The sequence below is a fragment of the Typopeltis vanoorti genome, chromosome 8 (genome assembly GCF_054136105.1).
Source record: "Typopeltis vanoorti isolate ZY-2024b chromosome 8, IOZ_Tvanoo_1.0, whole genome shotgun sequence".
Lineage (NCBI taxonomy): Eukaryota > Metazoa > Arthropoda > Arachnida > Uropygi > Thelyphonidae > Typopeltis > Typopeltis vanoorti.
In genome coordinates this window covers 4,448,631-4,470,391 of record NC_143556.1, presented here as the reverse complement: position 1 = coordinate 4,470,391, position 21,761 = coordinate 4,448,631, and the positions used below count along the sequence as shown (strand labels likewise).

The 21,761-nt window shown below is 37.2% G+C and overlaps 1 protein-coding gene across 1 annotated transcript in view; it reads left to right on the top strand.

The window, feature by feature from the left end:
- Positions 1-21,761, top strand: part of LOC150103690 (complement factor B-like) — a 271,622-nt gene that overhangs the window by 143,632 nt on the left and 106,229 nt on the right. Inside the window, exons 10-12 of the mRNA XM_090396496.1 lie at positions 1,773-1,905; positions 7,441-7,557; positions 14,754-14,960. Coding sequence (XP_090252622.1) covers positions 1,773-1,905; positions 7,441-7,557; positions 14,754-14,960 — 457 coding nt within the window. The remainder of the gene's footprint in view (positions 1-1,772; positions 1,906-7,440; positions 7,558-14,753; positions 14,961-21,761) is intronic.

Below are 21,761 nucleotides of genomic sequence, written 5' to 3'. Positions count from 1 at the left end.
TTCAATTTGGAGCCTCCTTTATGCAGTGGGACTACTTTATCCTCTTTCCACTCCATTGGTCACAGTACTGAGGCTTAAATTGAACAACTTCGTCAGATTAGCTGATAATTCCCTTGCAATTCTCATAATACATCGGTCAATATGCCATGTAATCCCATGGCTGTGTTTGCATTAAGGGTCTGCAATATTTTAAGCACATCCATTTTTTCTATCTCTGTTCTCTAATCAGTCAATGTCACATCCTTCATTGCAACATCACCACCTAGATGGCACACCCTCCTTGCAAAATTCTCACTCACTAATTCAATTATTTGGTTTGCTTTTGTTAAGTGGGTGCTCCATCTCAGTTACTGTCATAACTGAGATGGTGCACCCACTATTTCATCTACACGTTTTTGCTGCAGAATCTTTAACCTTCTTCTCAAATCTTTTGATATCAGGTTCAGATTACCTCTTAGGCCATGTGTGCAAATGCAAGATTATACCACTATCATCTCATCCACATTTTGACCTTCCTTCCTTCATTGTCAAAGTCACACTTTCATTCATTCCTTCAGCAAGCATTCCTCTAACATTCTAATCTTCAATCATTAAGTAATGAAATCTCCATATATTACACTTTTCACATCTTCATTACATTTCTCTTACATGAGTACCCTCTCTCTCTCTCTCTCCTTTCCCACCATCTCTTACCTTACCTTCTCCCACTTTGCTATCTTCTCTGGTCTCTCTCATACATTCTCTCAGCTAGTTTTCATTTTTTTCCCTTCACTTTGGTCCTCATTCCTTCCACTTCCTTTTTTTCAATTTCCTTTCCATGTAGTAAAAGCATCAATCACAACCAGGGCGGCTCTTGCATTGGCACTGCAGAACTGCAGCGCCCCCAATTTTTCTCAATATATAAATATATATTTATTAATATTTGCTTGTAATATTTAATTTTATCATCAACAATCCTATACAACTCTCTTATTTTGTATAAAAAATAATAAAAATCCATCTTGTAGCACTTAGGAGGGCAAAGGACGCTAGCAGCACTGTGTTTACCACAGTGTCATATTGCTATGCGTGCAAGCATATGCACGTCATAGTGAGATGCGAGCTATTAGCATAATGTGGCACTGTCTGTCATGCAGTTCCACTTTGTTTATATGCAGTTTGCACCAGTAGTAGAGTGCTCGTAGTGCTTATCGTGTTTACTCTGTCTCTTTAAATATTTGGACATTACAATTAAAGACATAACATTTGCTATAGTAATTTTTAAGTAATTTTGAATTATACTTAACTGTATAATTTTATCGATAATAAACAATATTTTTTCATGTTTAATTTTTTTAAAATTTTTACCATAATTTTGATATTTTATCCAAACACATATAAACTGTACTTACAGTGTGTATGTATATTTCGAAAGTTGCAGCATTCCCACGATTTCAAGCCACGAGCCGCCACTGATCACAACCATCTGTCATCGAGGGGTAATAGAACACATAGGCATATCTGTCCATAGACACTTCCTGCACATTCTCTTACCTTCGATGATACTGCTTATCAGTGTTGTGACTCACCCATTTTGAACATAGTACTTCTGCTCTTACTAAAACACTAATTATTAACAACTGAATATGCATAGTTTCCTTTAAGTAGATATATTTTATAAGATATGCATAAAACATTTATAAGAAGTTTTAAAATCATTTGGTTTTAAAGAACATGAGTAGATTTATTTGGCTTGAAGTTTTCACATCTAGAATTCCTAATTTAAATTCTAGATGGAAGTGTCTGAAAATGGTGCAAGAGTTGGAGCTATGAAATTCAGTTCAAAAGCCCAAATAGAGTTCTATCCAGTTGAATACAGCACTACAGAAGAGGTTTTGGATGCCTTGGATCGAATTGAGTATTCAGGTAATGCAAACTAATATTTTTTCTTGCCTTACATATATATATATATAAACATGACACATTCCTAAATTATAAAGAGGGAGGAGTGGGTGTGAGTGTGAGTGTAAGAGCGACAATGGTATATAACTGTGGTAATGAAGGGGATGGGCTTTGTCAAGGAAATGTTGACAAGGCGAGAACAATTTCAGGTTTGTGCTCGTCCCGTTCAGATCCATCATATGTGTGCAAAGATGTCTACATGTGTAAGGCATTAGAGAAGAATAGAAATATGCAAGTTGTCCAACTGTGTCAGGCAGACTGCAAACAAGAGTATACAAAAGAATATGCAGGTAGATTATTATGTCTGTACACAAATGCTAGGAGTATTAGAAACAAAGGGGTAGAGTTTGTTGCCTTAGTCAATATTTTGTGACCTCAGATTATAGGAATTAGTGAGACACGGCTATCACAATCAGACCTACTAACTGGTATCGAGTGTCATGAACGCAGTATTTTTAGGAAGGATAGAGTGGATAGGAGAGGAGGAGGCATGCTGCTAATGATATCGGATGACTTAAATCCAGTTAGAGTTGAGACCTATGATTGCAGTAATACTACTAACGATATTTCATGTGGCAGTGAGTTTGAAGCCATCTGGTGTGAGGTGGAATATAACAAGACAAATTACATAGTGGGGCTTTGTTACAGACCTGGTAGATCAGTTTCTGATAATAAAGAAATGCATTAGTACCTTAATGGGTTCGTGCTCACCTCAAATAGAAAAGGTGAGCACAAAAAGAGTAATCATAATGGGAGACTTTAATCATCCAAATATTGATTGGGTAGCAGTAGAATCTCATGAAAAGAATGAAAATGCATTTATTGAGTTGCGGGACGACTTCCTTAAGACAGCATGTGACAGAAGGAACTCAAGGTCAAAAAGTGTTAGATTTGATTATAGTGTCAGAGGGCATTTCAGTTAAAGACGTAACTATTCTGCCTCCAGTTGGTTATAGTGATCATGAGGTACTCACTTGGGAAGTGACTAATTTATGAATGTTCCATTCAGAAAAAATTACATGCTGAACTACAAAGCAGGAAATTATGACCAACCGAAGAGTATACTGAGTTCAGTGGAATGGGATCGGTTGCTGGATGGAAAGAATATCGACAATTCATAGGATGCATTTAAAAAATACTTAAATGATGCGATATCAGAATGTGTCCAAGAGTTCAAAGAATAAATAGAGTAGGAGTCAAATGGATGTGTAATCTTATTAAGCAAGAGATATGTAAGAAAAGGACAATGTGGAACGAATACCATTTGCATAAGGATGACGTCCGTTATGAATGTCATAAGCAGCAGGCTAGAATAGTCGCAACTGTTGTATGGAAGCAAAGTCTGATTATTATGAAAAGAAACTGGCTCTGTGTGCTAAAGACAACCCACAAGAATTCTATCACCATGCTGCAAGTAAAAAAAAGAATGAATATGAAAGAATAACTCTTCTAAATCCAGATGGCATGAGGGCTACAGATGCAGAAGAGGTTGTTCAGTTAATGAGTGTCCATTTCGTTAAAAGCTATCAACCTGATGACGCAACATTGAGTTCATTGAACTCCTCTTCACTAGATGAAGAAACGCAGGTGTGTGAGGCCAAGGTATTAGAGCTGTTGCTCAAACTGAATAAGAATTCAGCAATAAGTTTAAAATGAATTCAGCAATAAAGACTGATGGAATATCAGCACGTGTGCTAAAAGAGTGTTCAGTGGAACTGGCCATTTCTTTGACCAGGATGTTTAATACGAGTCTCAGAACAGGGAAGATTCTGCATGAATGTATGGTAATTCCGTTGCACAAGGGTGGTGCAAAGACTGAAATTAGTATCTCAGGAGTGGTTGTGAAGATTTTGGAAAAATTTGTTAGGGCCTGCATTCAAAAATGGGTTGACAGTGAATCTCTACTTGGCAATGAACAACATTGGTTTACTAAGGGAAGATCATGTTTTAGCAACTTGCTCACATTTTATAACAATGTTACCATTGAACTAGACGAGGGGAATGGATACACTATGATACGTGTGGATTTTGCTAAGGCTTTTGACAGAATGCAGCATGGCAGACTGATGCATAAATTGGAGAAAATATGTTTGAGTTATACAATATTAGCATGGATAAGAGGATGGCTAACTGACAGATATCAAAAAGTGATATACAGGGATCTGAGTCTGCAAGGTTTAAGGTAACAAGTGGTGTACCACAAGGATCAGTGCTTGGTCCACTGTTATTCAATCTGTACCTTAATAATATTCGGAAGGATTTGACAAGTGACATACAGTTATTTGCTGATTATGCAAAGATAGGTAGGGTAATCAGGAATGCTGTTGATATGCATTCTTTGCAGAATGTTTTGATTAGGCTGGAACTGTGGGCATGGGAAAATGGGTGTCATTTCAGTGTCAGTAAATGTAAAGTCATTCACTTCGGCATGATTAGATATCCAATGTCATATTATATTGGTGGGATTAGGCTAGTAGAAACTGATGAGGCTAGGGATCTTGGAGTCTTAATAGATAGGAGAAGTTGAAATTCAGGGACCATGTGGCAAAGATTGCAAATACAACTCAAAATATATGCAATGCTGAAACGAATGTTCACATGTAAAGATAAGGATGTTATTTTGCCTCTTTACAAGGCCTTGATAAGACCTCACTTGAACTACTGTGTGCAGGTGTGGTCTACTGGTTTCCGTTGTGATTCTGATATATTGGAGAGAATACAAAGGAGAGTGTTAAAATGATATCAGGATTTTGGAATACTGATTATGAAGGCAGATTGAGAATTTGTAGACTGCAGACACTAGCAAACAGGAGAAAGAGGGGATATGATTGAGACTTACAAACTTCTGAAAGGGTCATACAGGATTTCAATTGATGGAATTTTTCAATTTATGGAGGGTGGGGAAAGGACAAGAGGGCATCCTTGGAAGCTGAGAATGAAGGCCGCCAAGAAGGGTGCGAGGGCTAGATTTTTCTCTCAGAGGGAGGTGCGTGATTGAAATGGATTGCCTTCGGATGTTGTGAGCACAAGCAGTGTGAATGAATTCAAGAATAAGTATGATAGCTAGTGTGTGTATATAGTATGTAGCCTCCATCGATGATTCCCTGACTCCCTGGTGGTCTCTCTTAATAATAATCATAATAATATATATAAGGAATGTGTCATGTTTATATGTGTGTGTGTGTGTGCGCTTTGAAGTACATAACATAACCACATTAATTTTATGGATTTCAACAGGTCCACAATTTCTTTGTATATACTTTTGTGACAGGCTGCATCAGAAGCATGCAAATATAATTGTTGTTTCAGCAATACTTGTGCCACAAAGTAACATGATAATCCAAGTAAAAGAGTGAATAATATATAGCCAAATATAGCTGACCTAGTTAGCCAAGTGATTAGGGTATCTGCTGTCCAGCCAAAAAAAGCTGTGGGTTCAAATCCTGCCATGGACATGGATGTTTGGGATTGTCTGTGAAAATACTAGTGCTGGTAACGGGTACTAGATGGTGTAGTTGTGGTTCGTTGTAGTTGGTGGATAGAAAATTTTTTTTCAATTTTTTTTCTTTTCTTTTCCTAATTTTTTTTCTTGGCTAATATATATATCTGTAAACATGACACATTCCTTATATTTATATATATATATATGTTAAAGATGCCAAGCTATTTTAAACCTAGTTTTACTCCATTTCCCAAGTAAGCAAACAGACAATTAAGTGAAGTTTATGCCTGCATGTAGTGCAAGTCTAAGTGACCCGTAAAGTAGTACCAGTCTAGGCAACTCGTGGTAAAGGTAGAATAAGCTCTGATCACTATTCTTAATATTTACCCTTAATGCAAAACTCATCTCCTTTAGGAGATGTATTGAAGTGTAAGAAATGTCATCATGTGATATATCTTACTCACATGAAACATTTCCAACATACTTTTTTGCCACTTTCATTTTCTTACCAAAAACCATTCATTCTTGGCAATGAGTACATTGAACAAACACTATACTGCACAAAATCCCTCATATTATACTCAGTGAATATACAAGCACAAGCCTTGACCACCACATGTGTCATATGCATTGGTGTCATATTAAATGCTTTTTAAACAATATCACTTATTAAATTTTGCAAATGAACATGCACACTCCCCTACATAGTCTGAATTAAGGAAAATACTGCCAATAATAATTACTAAAATTACTAATATTTTCTAAAATAAAAACTTATTTGTATACCACATACAGCACCGCTACTTCCATGTGCAAGGATTTTTCTCCTGCTTGACAAATCAATCAGGGAGCATGCTTTGCTAGATATATTATTATTATTATTATTATTCAGGCCTCCATGGAGTCAAAAGACTCATCACGGGAGGTCCTCCCCAGGAAACACAAAGTCTATCAAGACTAATCGTGGGAGGTCCCTCTTAGAAAACACAAAGTCTATCATACCACTCCTTAAACTCATTGACCATTCTTGCTCTCACCACTCTATCAGGCAATGCATTTTATGGTTCAACCACCCTCCAAGCAAAGAAACCATTCCTCACTCTCTGGCTCACAGTTTCCTTTCATAACTTCCAGGGATGGCCCCTTGTCATCACTCCTTCACGCTGTTCAACCAAGCAAAAGAACTTCCCAGTGGCAACCCTGTAACCACCTCTCAACAACTTAAAAGTCTCAATCATATCACCTCTCCTCTTTTTATCCACCAAACTGTAGTCCACATTCCATAAGCCGATCCTCATAACTAACATTGTACAGTCTGTACAGTCCTGAAACCATCTTTGTTATCTGCCTTTGTACCCTTTCCACAGTTAATTTATCCCCTTCAAATCCTGGGGACCAAATCTGTAAACAGTAGTCTAAGTGCAGTCTGATCAGAGTCTTATACAACGGAATGATAACTCTTTTATCTCTGCTGTTCAGTGTCCTTCTCATTATTGCAGCAATCCTCTGTGTTACCTTCACCACCTTTGCAATATGTCTCCTAAATTTCAGGTTTCTATCAATCATCAACCCCAGATCTCTTGTCTCCCCTACTTCCGCCAGTATAGCTCCTCTAATAGAGTATGCAGTGTCCCATCGATGTGTCCCAAACCTTAAGGCCTTGCATTTTGCTGCATTAAACTGAAACCCCCATTCATTTGCCCATCTGTCTAGCTTATTCAAATCCTCTTGCAGGGCTATCACATCTGCACTATTACTGATAACCCTTCCCAGCTTCACATCATCTGCAAACAACTGACTATCCCACTGACAATGTCATTGATATAAAGATTAAAGTATAATATATAAATAGATTAGGTACTTTTATGATATTAAGTTCTACAAAGCCAAGTTACTTGGCCATGACAGGCCATAAATTAAATATGTAAGCGAAAGATGAGGCAATATAAAATTATTAATAATAAAAGATATTTATTACTCTCTTTTTAAAAAATTTAGGCCTATAATGCTGTTTTCCTCATTACTTCAGTATTTATAAAATTAATATCTCTTTTTAGCTGGTGGCACAGCCACATCATCTGCACTCCGGCTGGTGCGAGAAGACATGATACCTTTGTCACAGAAAAGACTAGGTCAACAAGGAATGAAGTCTGTTATATTTATGCTTACAGATGGTAAGTGTTACAATATATTTATTAGTTGTTTTCTTTAAAATATTTTCGAATTGTTTTACTCCATATTTACTTTACTAAACCGTAATATAGTTTTGCCGAACTCCATGGAGTCCTAGGGCTCATCATAGGAAGCCCACATTAGCTATTATTCATGAACAGTTCCTATCATATCTCTCCATGAACTTATTCACCATATATTCACAAATTCCTCCATCAACACATTCCACTTTTTTTCAACTACACCCCAGAAAAAAAAATCTAGTAGTGCAGTACTCATATTCTTGCTGACTGCATCCTCACTCAACTTCTGCATCTATCTTATAAAATTCCCTTAGTAACTTATATTTCTGACTTATTTCCATTTTTCTCTCAATCAACAAAATTTTTAGCTCAAACCTTCAATCTGTCTTCTTAAGGACATTCCATAGTCCTGTCATAATACTGGTATCTTCCCTCTGAATCTTGTCTATTACTTTGTATTCACAAAACCGAAGTGACTAAATCTGTGCACATCAGTAATGCAGATGTAGTTATACTATAGTCTTATAAAAAAAAAAAAAAAGAACATGATTATTTCATATTCCTCAGCAATTTTTTTCAACATCCGACTGCTGTTTTTCTATGCAATATATCTTCTAAACTTTAAATTCCTGCTCCATCCTCCCAGATTTCTAGCCTCATTAAAATGAACTCTAATTTAGTTTCTTCCACCACAATTTCATTACTACCACTTCCACTAATTTTTCCATCATCATCACCCAAAGATCAAAGATTAGGCAAACTTCCTGTCATCATTATTTGCCTCTAATTACTGCATATTATGAAAAACCGGCTGCTAGGCAGCGAGTGCTCTACATCAGTTATCATGTAAGCTGCAAAAAAATAAGTAAATTTTATATTTAATGTTTGGCAATATTGTCTAATTTGTAGATTGAGTGTTATTATGTGATATTTGAGTGTGGAACATGGTGTATTATTGAATTTCTAAGGCAGTATTATTTTTATTTCATTGTTTCTTCTCAATATTTTTGAATTGTTAAATTCAAAATTCCACAGTACTCTGATACAATATGGTGGTGAAAAATAGATTGTTGTGTAGGTCAGCACAGAAGAGAAGTAAAGTGAATGGCATGGATTTTTCAAAAATGGTATGGTGCCATAAATGTATTTATGTGTGGGAAGGTGCCTCAGATATATTTGTGGAGAGACTGAATAAGAGAAAGGAATGAATGTGGGCGGAGTCATAACTGAAATGGTAGTTAGAAACATAACTGAAAGGAAGATTGTGTGAATGTTCAGAAAGTGTGTGGAAGTGATAGCGAGGAAAAGAATTTGGTTGATAATAAAAACATGCAGTAATGATGTTGAAAAACAGAATGCAATTAACAGTAAAATGGTGAGCAGGGCTAACAGCAAACAAGCTTGTGTGATTTAAAACTAAGACAAAATGAAAACTAAGAAATGAAATGAATAGATATATATATATATATATATATATATATATATATATATATATATATATATATATATGGAAAAGCTTTAATGACTGTTTCTGAGAGATAAAAAGATGACAAGATATATTTAAAAAGATACTACTAGTTTACTATTTTCGTTGAATAGATCAACATCCTCAGGTATCACAATCAAAGAAGTATATAAAAAATTACAGAGACTTAAAATTGTAATAACAGAACAAGTATAAAAAGACAGTAGCGAGTTTGAAAAACAAATGCGAGTATGAGTTCCACACAAACGTATACTACGCACTGTCGCGAGTGCACCAGTACTGAACAGAAGCAATGTGTGCATCAGAGAGATTGTAACTCAGGCTGTTGTTGATATGAGAGGAATCTAGAGAAATTTCCCTGGATTCGACAATCTTTCTTTCAAGTTCATCGTAGCACACATGGATGTTAGAAGTTTGAGTCCAGTTTACAATGTGTTGGCGGCCTTCGTCTGAGTTAGCTGAAAAGAGAACGTGGCTAGAGAGAGCGCTAGCCTCTAGTCCTGTTATAGGAGATATCTCTACGGTGTTCATCCAAACGTAGAAGGATGGATTTAGCAGTCTGTCCATAGTATGGCTTTCCACATTCACTCAAAATCTTGTACACTCCTGGAAACTGAGTAGGAAGATGTTTCTGTTTATGTTTGCTAAGTAATGAATGAAGTTTTGGAAGCATAGTGAAGCAAGTTTTGAAAACTAACTGCCCATTCAGACTAGTTGAGGGCATACACTTTCCTACTTATAATCTCTCCAAATATCTCGCGAGTTTTCTAAGAAATCTTTCTGGAATTTCCTCTTCACATATTAAAAACTCTGCAGAATTTGTTTCTAAAATCAAGGACATCAAACTTAAAAAAACAGATTTAATGGCCAGTTTTGATATTGTTTCTCTCTTTACAAATGTACCTGCTCAAGAAGTCCTCGATCTTCTCAAGAACAAATTATCAAAAAAAAACTCTTTGCTCTTCTCTCCCATTGCATAAAGTCAGGATACTTCAAATATGATAATAAGATCTACTTACAAAACTCAGGTCTGGCTATGGGCATCCCACTCTCTCTGATTCTCACGGATATATTTCTCAACGATTTTGAAGATAAAGCTATTAACTCCTTTCACTTTAAACCAAAAGTCTGGTACCACTATATTGATGATATTTTCCTCATCTGGGAAGACAGTGTCAATAACCTCTATTTTTAGACCACCTAAACAAGTGCCATGAAAAAATCTCTTTCACCTTCGAACTGGAATCAGATGACTGCCTTCCCTTTTTAGACCTCAAACTTACCAGATGTGCTGAGAGCATTAATATCTCAATTTTTAGAAAGCCTACTCATACTGATAGATACCTTCATGCTTCCTCCCATCACTATCCCCCACAAAAATGTGGTATTATTTCCACCTTAGCTCACCGAGCCAAATCATTACTTACAGAAGAAACAGAAATTGAAAATGAACTCCTTTTTCTTAAAAAAACTTTTATTAACAATGGTTTCTCTCCAAAGAAAATTGACAAATTTCTTCCCCCCAGGCACTCAACTACTTCTGAAGATCCCTCTTCCCCAAGAGCCTTCATCTCCTTGCCTTACATCAGCTCTCTTTCACCAAAACTGGCCAAGATTCTCAAGAAATTTAACTTCAAAACTTGCTTCACTACGCTTCCAAAACTTCGTTCATTACTTAGCAAACATAAACAGAAACATCTTCCTACTCAGTTTCCAGGAGTGTACAAGATTTTGTATGATTGTGGAAAGCCATACTATGGACAGACTGCTAAATCCATCCATCTATGTTTGGATGAACACCGTAGAGATATCTCCTATAACAGGACTAGAGCTAGCGCTCTCTCTCTCTCTCTAGCCACGTTCTCTTTTCAGCTAACTCAGATGAAGGCCTCCAACACATTGTAAACTGGACTCAAACTTCTAACATCCATGTGTACTACGATGAACTCGAAAGAAAGATTGTCGAATCCAGGGAAATTTCTCTAGATTCCTCTCATATCAACAACAGCCTGAGTTACAATCTCTCTGATGCACACATTGCTTCTGTTCAGTACTGGCGCACTCGTGACAGTGCGTAGTATACGTTTGTGTGGAACTCATACTCACATTTGTTTTTCAAACACGCTACCTTTTTATACTTGTTCTGTTATTACAATTTTAAGTCTCTGTAATTTTTTATATACTTCTTTGATTGTGATACCTGAGGATGTTGATCTATTCAATGAAACTAGTAAACTAGTAGTATCTTTTTAAATATATCTTGTCATCTTTTTATCTCTCGGAAACAGTCATTAAAGCTTTTCCATAATATTCCAACCGAGTAAAAATTAATTCTCATAATATATATATATATATATATATATGGAAGAGCAAAGAATGTTGCTGATATGAGATGCTGGTATGAAGAGAGATAACAAAAGATGAATGATGCTGGTATGAGAGAGAGAGAGATAACAAAAGTCTTGTGAGTGGCATTTTATGGGGGATTTGTTTATTAGAGGTGTGGTAAATGAAAAAATGCACAAGGTTTGTATTCTGGAGATAAAATGAATGTAGTGATTGAGTCATTAGATATGAGGAGTAAGCAAGCAAAAGAGTTGGAAGTGGTAGGAAGAACAAAAGACTTGACTAGGAACAAGGAGAATGTGAGGCTGGATATCAGATGGTTGTTGAGAAGGATAAAAAATAATTGTGTGATAGGAAAGGTGGTCAGTGCGTTCCCCAGGTATGACAGTGATAATATGAAATTGAGAGAAAGACTTATGAATGGTATATTAGCAGAAATGTGTGAAGAGAAAAAAGTGCAGTTTGTTAATGTGTGGAATGAGTTTGATGGAAGAATTAAAGTGTAGGACTTTAGAATTAAAGAGTGAAGGACTGCATTTAAATGGGTTGGGTGCGAGTCATTTCGAGAGACTGCTGCTGCTGGAAGGGAGAATAATGAGTACAGAGAATGAATCTGAGCAAGTAAGAAGTGATATGAAAGCGCAAAAGAGTAAAGAAGGAGATACTGAAGTGGTGCTTACAAATGAAGAAGTGGATAGCATGAGTGTAGAGAATGAGAGAACAAGTGTGCAAGACAATTAGGAAATTGGGAGACTCAGAGTGAACAGAGGAACATAGTGTGAAAAGGTCATCGCTCCAAGAGGATGTGAATACGTGTGTCGACAAGAAGCAAATGGGATGTCCTAGGATGTAGTGAGAACATTTGGATTTGAAGAAGGTTCTAGAATGGGTAAGGAGAAAAACAAAATGGCTCAAGAAAGGAATGGAGAAGTCACATCTAATGAGTGGTAACAGTAAAACTTATTATAAATCCATTTTAGAAATTATGGACTTACCAACCGTGTTATAAATATTTTAATTTCTCGACGTTTTAACCTTCATATTAAGGTCATCATCTGGAGTATTTACAAATATACAAGAAGACAACTGAGTTACATTTCACACAGTAAGCTAAAGAAACAATGATTTGATCATTGGTTATTCTATTGGCATGACCTCTAGTAAAAAAAAAAAATACAGATAAAATTTAAAATTAATTAAATATTTAGAAACTACATCAAAGCTAAATTCTATTTAAGATAACATGGAAGAAATATTCTTTCATATAGATAGTTTTCTTACAATAACAATGATGTCCTATTTTTAGTGTGATAATTGTTATATTAGATTTAAGATTCTGGATTATCTACAGTCCTGTTTATAGTTAGCTTAGGGAGAAAGGTTCTGTGGGTAGAATATGTGCCTTCCATATGTTTGGGATTTTTAGACCATTATTATTGTTCAGATTGGGATGGTTGATAAGAATCTCACAGGCTTCCTTAAATTTGCATTCATACCATGTTTTGTTGGTGTGATGTAAACAATTGGTGCTTTTCCAGTCAATTCCATGTAAAGTGTTCAGGGCATGATTAGAAAGGCCAGCTTTTTTACTATCATCATATTCTTATGATGATAGCAAAAATAATAAGGATGAATACCAGGAGGTTACCGTAGAGTGTAAAGATAATAATGTAGTAGGAAAGGTTGTCAAGGTATGACAGTGACAATTTGTATCAGCGAGTAAGAATCATGAATGGTATGCTGGCAGAGCAATGTAAGGAGAAGGGAGTGCAGTTTGTAGATATGTGGCACAAATTTGAGGGATGAATGGATTTGCACAGACATGAAGGCTAGCATGTGAATGGCTTTGGTGTGAGTCAGCTGAAGAGACTGTTGCTAGAAGGAAGTGCAGTGAGTGGTACGAGCAAGAGATCAGAGGAAGTAAGAGGTGAAAGATCAAAGAGCAGAATAGATGAGATTGAAGTGCTTGTTAATGGAAATAGTAGTGACAGAGATGATGAGAGAATAGAAATGCAAGAGGACAGGGAAATGGGGGGATCAGGGTAGACAGAGAGACATGCACAAAGAGAATGGATGCTGAAAGCAGTAGTGAATGTATGTGTATGAGAATGACCAGCATAGAAATGGAATGGATTAGGATGTGAGGGAGTAGTTGAGTGTGAAGTATATATATATGGATATATACAAGGCAGGGGGAGGGTCTGGAAAGTTCTGATAAACACCAAGAACAAAATGACATTAAAGCAACTGATATAACTACAAGAAAGAACATACTAGTAACAGAGTTATGAAGGTAACTTATATTCTTATATTCTTGTATGGTCTTTCTTGTGGTTGGCCGAGTGGTCAGCATATCCGCTTTCCAGCCAAAAGGCTGCGGGTTCGAATCCCGCCATGGGCATGGATGTTTGTGATTGTCTGTGAAAATACTAGTGGTGGTTGTGAGGGGTGGTAGATGACATTGGTGTAGTTGGGGTTCGTTTGTGAATTGAGTGGTGGAGACAGAGTTGTAGAGTAAATGCCCTCCCTCGATGAGTCTTTGGACTCTCTGGAGGTGTCAAAAAAAAAAAAAAAATCAGTTGCTTTAATATCATTTTTGTTCTAGGTGTTTATCAGAACTTTCCAGACCCTTGAACTTTGCAAAGCTCAAGGTTCTGAAAGTTGGAAAGCAATAATGGGAAGCAAAGTATGCACTTTGTGGAGAAATTTTGGGGGAGGTTGAAGAGACAAGAGACTTGGGAGTTGTGGACAAGGAAGGGTCTGAAGTTCAGAGGTCACATTGCACAAGTTAAGTCATCACATCAGATTATGGCCTGATATGTATTATTATGCACAAATTTGTCTCCTGGTTTTTATGGTGATGAGCACATATTAGAATGGGTCCAGAGAAGATTCAGTAAGGCAGTAATTGTTCTTTGAAATGTAAAGATGGATTGAGGGAATGCAATTTGCAAGGACTCATGAATAAGAGGAGAAGGGGGAGATATAATTGGGACATGGGACATATAAGTTAATAAGAGGTTGTTACCAGGTTAACGTGGAAGAAATGTTTCATACAACCGGAGAGGAGCTAGAACAAGAGATCATCTCTGGAACCTGTATAAGGTGGGAGGTGAGCAAGAAGCACATTACTTGCATAAAGAAGGGTTGGTGAGTGGAATGTATTGTGTGACATTGTTGTGAATGTGGATATATTGTATGAACTTAAAGCATGGTTTGATGGGCTTTGTGTGTAAGAGTGCTTACCTTCTGTGATGAGTCTTTTGACTTTAAGTGGATTCGGGGTTAATAATTAATAACAAATTTAAAATGTTCTATACCTACATTTTTTATATATTTTCAGGAAGAGCTAATATGGGTGGTGATCCAGAGAAAGAAGCTGAATTATTAAAGAATGCAGGTGTAGAAATTTACTGCATTGGTATTACAGGATCTCCACAGCAAGCATCACTCTATAAAATTGCTTCTTCAAAAGAGGAACATGTATTTCTTTTAGACAGCTCTAAAACTTTTTCCTGGCTTGTTGATCAAATTACTGAAGGATCTATTGGTAAATGATTATTAAAATTGGTTTTTTAAAATAAAAAATAAATAAGCTGAGTTGGTATATATCACATATATATATACAGAATTGCTTTAAATCATGGAACATTCTGTAGAAAGGGCATGTCTTTTTTCATAACTAATAAAAAAAAATCTGGCAATGTTAAAAAAATTTATGCAGTTGCTTCAAAGATGGGCCCTTTCTGTGGCATGCTCCATAACGTATGGGCCATCCCATACATTTATAAATGTTAAATGGTTCAAACATTTATAGCTTAAAGATATTAAGGGAGTATATTTAGACAAATATACTCCCTTAATATCTTTAGTTTACCTGGAAAGATAGAAATTGGCAATATATGTGTGTCAAAGTTATATGTACATATGCAATTTAAGACCTCCGACAGTGGTATAAAATTACTTGAATAGCATGAGTTACAAAAAAAAAAAAAAACTAAATGAACAAGGTAAAACGTACACATAAAACATGTAATTTGGATTAGCTAACTTTTTTATGGTTGGATAAATATTTTATTTTATGCAAATCCCGCTATGAAGGGCCATAAACCTATTATATATTTATTACCACTGGCAGGCTGCTCTTGACCTTGCTCTTGAAAGTTCTGATAAACACCTAGAACACTATTTCAAGCTGCTTCAAACCTCCCTCCAATAAACAGAGTGATAGTTTCACACTGCAACAAAGAAAATAAATTACCACACCTCAAGAAACTACCACACAAGCTATTTGAACCTAAAACATGAGTTCAAACAATGGTCAGAATGAGAGAGAGAGAGAAAAGCTTTCTATTCAGCCAACAAGATCAGCAGAAGAATTGTGTCAATAAAGAAAGATCTTGTGGAAGGAATATTAGAAATTGGTTTCATTAAGAATGACTTCTGCCAGATTCAGAGAGAATGGAAGATGAATTACTTAAAATAATGCAAATCTGTATATCTTATGTTAAAGGAATACTGGTGAACAACCAGTAAAAGAACAACACAAGAAAGCCATTCTTCTTATTGTCATGAGCAACTTTACTCCTCAAGGGAAGGTGACATGGGAAATGAAGGGTACAGGATACTTAGGAAGAAAAGTGAAAAAAACCAAGGTGGCTGTTATTCAACAGGTTAGATTTGTCCACTTAAGTGTTGAAAACTATTAGTGAAATAGTATCAGTCTCTTTACATGTATGTCATTTATGCAGCGAGACAGAAACATCTTGTGCAGAGTTGTTATAAGCTTGACAAGGTAATATAATATAAGAGGGTGATGAAGGTAATATAATATAAGAGGGTGATGAAGGTAATATACTTAGGGAATTAACTTATCAAGCATAAAGTGTTGATCCCATGAAGGATTTTAACTGTGAACTGGAAAGAAAAAATAGAACATAGTATTTGATATACTAGCATCTCTGGATGTATTTTGACTATGTGACCAAACTATTCCAACTTTTCATTTGATACTATAAAGAGATTAAATTACTGAAATTTTTGAGGGCTGATTATTATTATTCAGGCCTCCATGGAGTCAAGAGATTCATCATGGCAGGTACTTCTTAGGAAACACAAAGTCTATTATACCACACTTAAACTCATTGACTGTTCTTGCTCTCACCACTCTATCAATCAGTGCATTCCACGGTTCAACCACTCAACATGCAAAGAAACCGCTCCTCACCCTCTTGCTCACAGCTTTCTCTCGTAACTTCCAGGGATGACGCCTTGTCATCACTCCTTCCCGCTGTTCCACCAAGTGAAAAACCCCTGTTACTACCTCTCAACAATTTAAAAGTCTCGATCATATCAGCTCTCCTTCTTCTATCTACCAAACTCTGCAGTCCACATTCCCTCAGCCAATCCTCATAACTAACATTATACAGTCCTAAAACCATCTTTGTTATTTGCCTCTGTATCCTTTTCACAGTTAATTTATCCCCTTCAAATCCTGGGAACCAAATTTCAGAACAATCGTCTAAGTTAGGTCTGATCAGGGTTCTTATACAATGAAATGATAACTCTTTTATCTTTGCAAGTCATATCCTTCTCAGTATTGCAGCATTCCTATGGGTTAGCTTCATCACATTTGCAATATGATTCCTGAATTTCAGTTGCTATCGATCATCATCCGCAGATCTCTTTTCTCCTCTACTTCCTCCAGTACAGCTCCTCCAATCGAGTATGCAGCCTCCCATCCAATTTCCCAAACTTCAAGACTTTACATTTTGCTGCATTAAACCAATACCCCCATTCATTTGCCAATCTGTCTAATTTATTCAAATCCTCTTGCAGTGCTGCCACATCTGCACTATTACTAATAACCCTTCCCAGCTTCACATCATCTGCAAACAACTGAATATCCCCCTGCAATCCATTGACAATGTCATTGATATAATGATTAAACAATACAGGTCCCAGTACTGAGCCCTGTGGAATCCCCAACTCGTGACCTTCTGTCTCCTTGATATTGCCCTACCATACACAACTCTCTGATACCTATCAGACAGCCAATCCTGAATCTAGTTGACTAACCTGACATCTAAACCCATGTGCTGCAACTTAGATATCAGCTTATCACGTGGCACCTTGTCAAATATCTTTGCAAAATATAAAAAAATTGCTGGATTTGAGTTTTCCCTTATCAACTGCTCTTGTCATTTTATTATAAAAGGTAATCATATTACTGAAGCAAGAGCCTTCCTTAGCAAATCCATGTTGATTCTCACAGATAACATTACCCTCATCTGCCCCAATGCTGTATATGGTCCTTCATTAATTTCTCCAAGATCTTAATAACTAATGATGAAACACAAACTGGCCTATAATTAGACACTTTTAGTCTGCAACCACCCTTGTGCAGTGGCACTATCTTACTTACTTATCGTACCTTTCCACAGCCAGACTTTTATTGAAGAGGCAGGTCAACAAAGCTGTCAATTGTTTAGCACATTCTCTCAAAAACCTGTGGTGAAATACCATCCACTCCCACAGCTTTACTGACATCCAGAGTAGTCAGTATTTGGAACACACTCTCCTCTTGCACCTCTAAACCTCGAACCTGCCCTTTTCCTCTGGTATTAAAACCTTCTCCAGGATGACATACTCCAATAAAATGTTCATTGAACAACTTCACTATGTCCTCTGCATCAGTCACTCTATTCCCATTTTCATCCCACAATGTCATTCTTCCACAATCATTTCTGCTCCTACTGGCCACACGGCTAAAAAATTCCGTAGGATTTTCTTTGGATCTTAGTGACAATCTTTTCTCATATTTCAATTTTGCCTTCCTCACCATAGTAGTCACTCTCCTGGCCTGAGTTTTATATTCTTCATGCATCTACTCTCTACCACTCTCTTTGTCTCTTCAATAATCTGCAGTTCCTGTTTGATATTGTTTGTCATCTACTTTACACCAAATTGTTTCTGCTTCCCTACTCATGGATTACAGCTTACTCTTGCTGCTAACAAATATTCCTTCACAATTTCACAAGCACTAATGATATCCTGGCCTTCCAATTCTGTCCCCATGGAACTTCCCAAGTCGATATCTAAGACTATTATAATCACCAGTCTTATAATTCCACATACATTCCCTTTTCTTTGATACTCCTTCATGCCTATTCATCTTCCAAGTCAAAACCACATGGTCACTCTCTCTCTCCAACTAGGAGAAGAAATGTCATTTCAGTTATTGTCAGCTCTTCAGATGCTATGACCAAATCCAAAAATGTTGACTATACTGTATTTCGATACCTAATACTGCATTATGCACTTAAAAATAATTACTACTATGAAAAGAGAAATGATACTGCTATGCTAGTAAGAAAGAGAAATGCATACTACACTGATTAACAGAAAATACAAAAAACTTTTATGAATAAAATGACTAATATAGACAAAAATGTAATATAATGCAATACAGTAGAGGATTGTAATTAATTTCTCATTCAAGAACTTAAAATTAATGAAGGAAAGGAATCAAAAAATTATCCACATGAAACTAGAATTGCATTAAACCCTTGTTTAAAAGAAATAAAATCTCCAGGATACATAACTGCAGTACATTAGAAATACTATAATAATGATATTGTATTATTATTGTTAACAAACCATCATGGAAGCAACAAAGTCATTGAGCCATAAATGCCTCTGTAACACAATTAGAAGAATGTGGTGTATTGCATCTTCCTTTGATTGGAAAAGGCCTAAGTTTGATTCTTGTTTTTATGAGAGGAATCTTTATATGGGTTTTTCATTTGAAGGTGAGTTAGTTGACATACAGAGGTAGGTAGCAGTTTTTTCTCCCAGAAACTCAAGTTTTTCATCCTGCACACAGGCAAATCAGCCTTCAGAACACATGCAGTTTACACACAAAAATTATTGTTGGTGATGGGTAGTATATGGCATTGATGGTAGGGACGAAGTGAGCTGTATGGGAGTGATGGACTGCATTTGAGTGGTTGTGGTGTGAGTCTCTTGGAGAGACTGATGCTGGAAGGTAGAGAAGTGAATAGAGAGAATGAATCAGATCGAGTGGGAAGTGATGTGGAAGAGCAGGAGAGTAAGACACGAGAGATCAAAGAGGTGGTTATGAATGGGGAAGTGAGTGGTATGAGTATAGAAAATGAGAGAATGGGTCTGCAAGAGAAACAGGGAAATGGGGAGGCTCAGGGTGGACAGGGGTACACATCATGAGGAAAGGTGGATGCTCCAAGAGGAGGTAAGCATGTGTATGCAGGAAACAATGGGATGACCAGGGATCAAGAGGAAACAGTTGGAATTGAAAAGGGTTTCCAAATGAAGAAGCAGAAAGGGAAATGGCCCCAGTCGAGTATGGAGAGATCACATTGAGTGAGTGGTATCAGTGGAACTAGCTGTAGATCCAGAAATGAGCTGCTGTGTTTGTATACAAATGCTAGAAGTATAAGAAACAAGGAAGATGAAATGGTTGCACTAATTGCGTCTTCTTCTTCTGCAGCTTCTCCCACTTAAGTGGGGTCACTGTTGATAATGAGTCTCCTCCACACCTTCCTGTCTTGGGCTGTCACCACATCCAAGTTCTTCATCCTCAAGTCCTCTTCTACCAGCTCCCTCCATCACTTCTTTGGCAGCCCATGCTTCCGCCTTCCTTGCACATCCATCTGCATGACCCTTCTTCCCACATATTCGTCCTCCCTCCTCATCACATGACCAAACCATCTCGACCTTGCCTCCTGTATTTTCGCTCCTAAGTTCGTAACTTTCACTGTTCCCCTGACATGGTCATTTCTCAGACAATCCTTTCTGGTCACACCGCACATCCACCTAAGCATTCTTATCTCTGCTACTTCTATCCTGCTGATGTTATTTTTCCTCAGGGCCACAGTTTCTATAGCATATGTCATAGCTGGCCTCACTACTATCCTATAGATTTTGCCTTTCAGATTGATCGGCACCCTCTTATCGTATAACACTCCAGCCATCTCCCTCCAGTTTCTCCAACCCACTTATATCCTGCATCCCACTTCCTTCTGAGCTCCTCCATCTTCTTCCACTGTTGAACCTAAGTATCTAAAGTCTCTCACCTTCCTGACGACATTTCCTTCCAGCTCCAGATCTGTCTCCTGTCTGCCGCCCACTGTGCAACACATATACTCTGTCTTACTTCTGCTCAGTCTCATACCGCTCTCTTCCAGTACTTTTCTTCATCTTTTCAGTTTAGTTCCTGCTTCTTCTCTTGAATCTGCACACAGCATGATATCATCTGCATACAACATTGTCCAAGGCACATCTTCTCTCACCTCCTCTGTTACCACCTCCATCACAATATTAAACAGAAACGGACTTAATGCTGACCCTTGATGCAAGCCAACTGTTACTTGAAAACTTTCTGTCTGTCCCAGACAGGTCCAAAAACCTGTCTTCACATTTCTGTACATTTCCCGCAACAACCTGACATTTTTCTCCGACACCTTCTTCTCTCTCAGACACCTCCAGACTTCTTGCCTTGGCACTCTATCGTATGCTTTCTAGATCAATAAATGTCAGATGTAGCGCCCTTTGTTTCTCTCGATACTTTTCCATCATCTGCCGTAACCCAAAGATAGCACTAATTGTGTCTGTTCACCCAAAAATTGTCGAAATAAGCGAGACATGGTTGGAAGAGGATGACATCCTGACAGGAATAGAGATGGAAGGGTATGATGTGTTTCGTGACGACAGAAGGGGTAAAAAGCTAGGGGGAGTGCTATTGATGATAGAGAAAGAGTTATGTCCATATAAAGTAGAAATGCAAGAGGGAAATAGTGCCAGTGGTTTTGAGGCAGTATGGTGTGAGATAGAGGTGAATAGAATCAAATACTTGGTGGGATGTTGTTATAGACCTGGTAATGTGGATGGTGGTGATAGTGAAATGTATAGTCAAATAAGCCAAGCAAATAAGAAAAGGGTAATCATTATGGGTGATTTTAATTATGGCAATATAGACTGGAATGATGAGATAGCAACCGGAAGTAAAGAAAATGAGTTTCTTGAGTTTTTGAGGAATAACTACCTCAAACAGTATGTAACAGAGGGTTCACGAGGATTGAGGGTCTTGGATTTGGTCATCTCATCAGAGGATGTAATTATAAATGAGGTGTCAAATCATCCACCAATTGGTGAGAGTGACCATGCTGGTAACCACCCAGGTGATTACCTGGGTGGTTACCAGCAGTACAAGGACCTCTGTGAGAAAAGGGTATATTTGTAACTACAAGGAGGGTGATTATGAAGAGCTCAGGAGACAGCTTGCGGGTGTAGCGTGGAATGAGCAGTTAGCTGG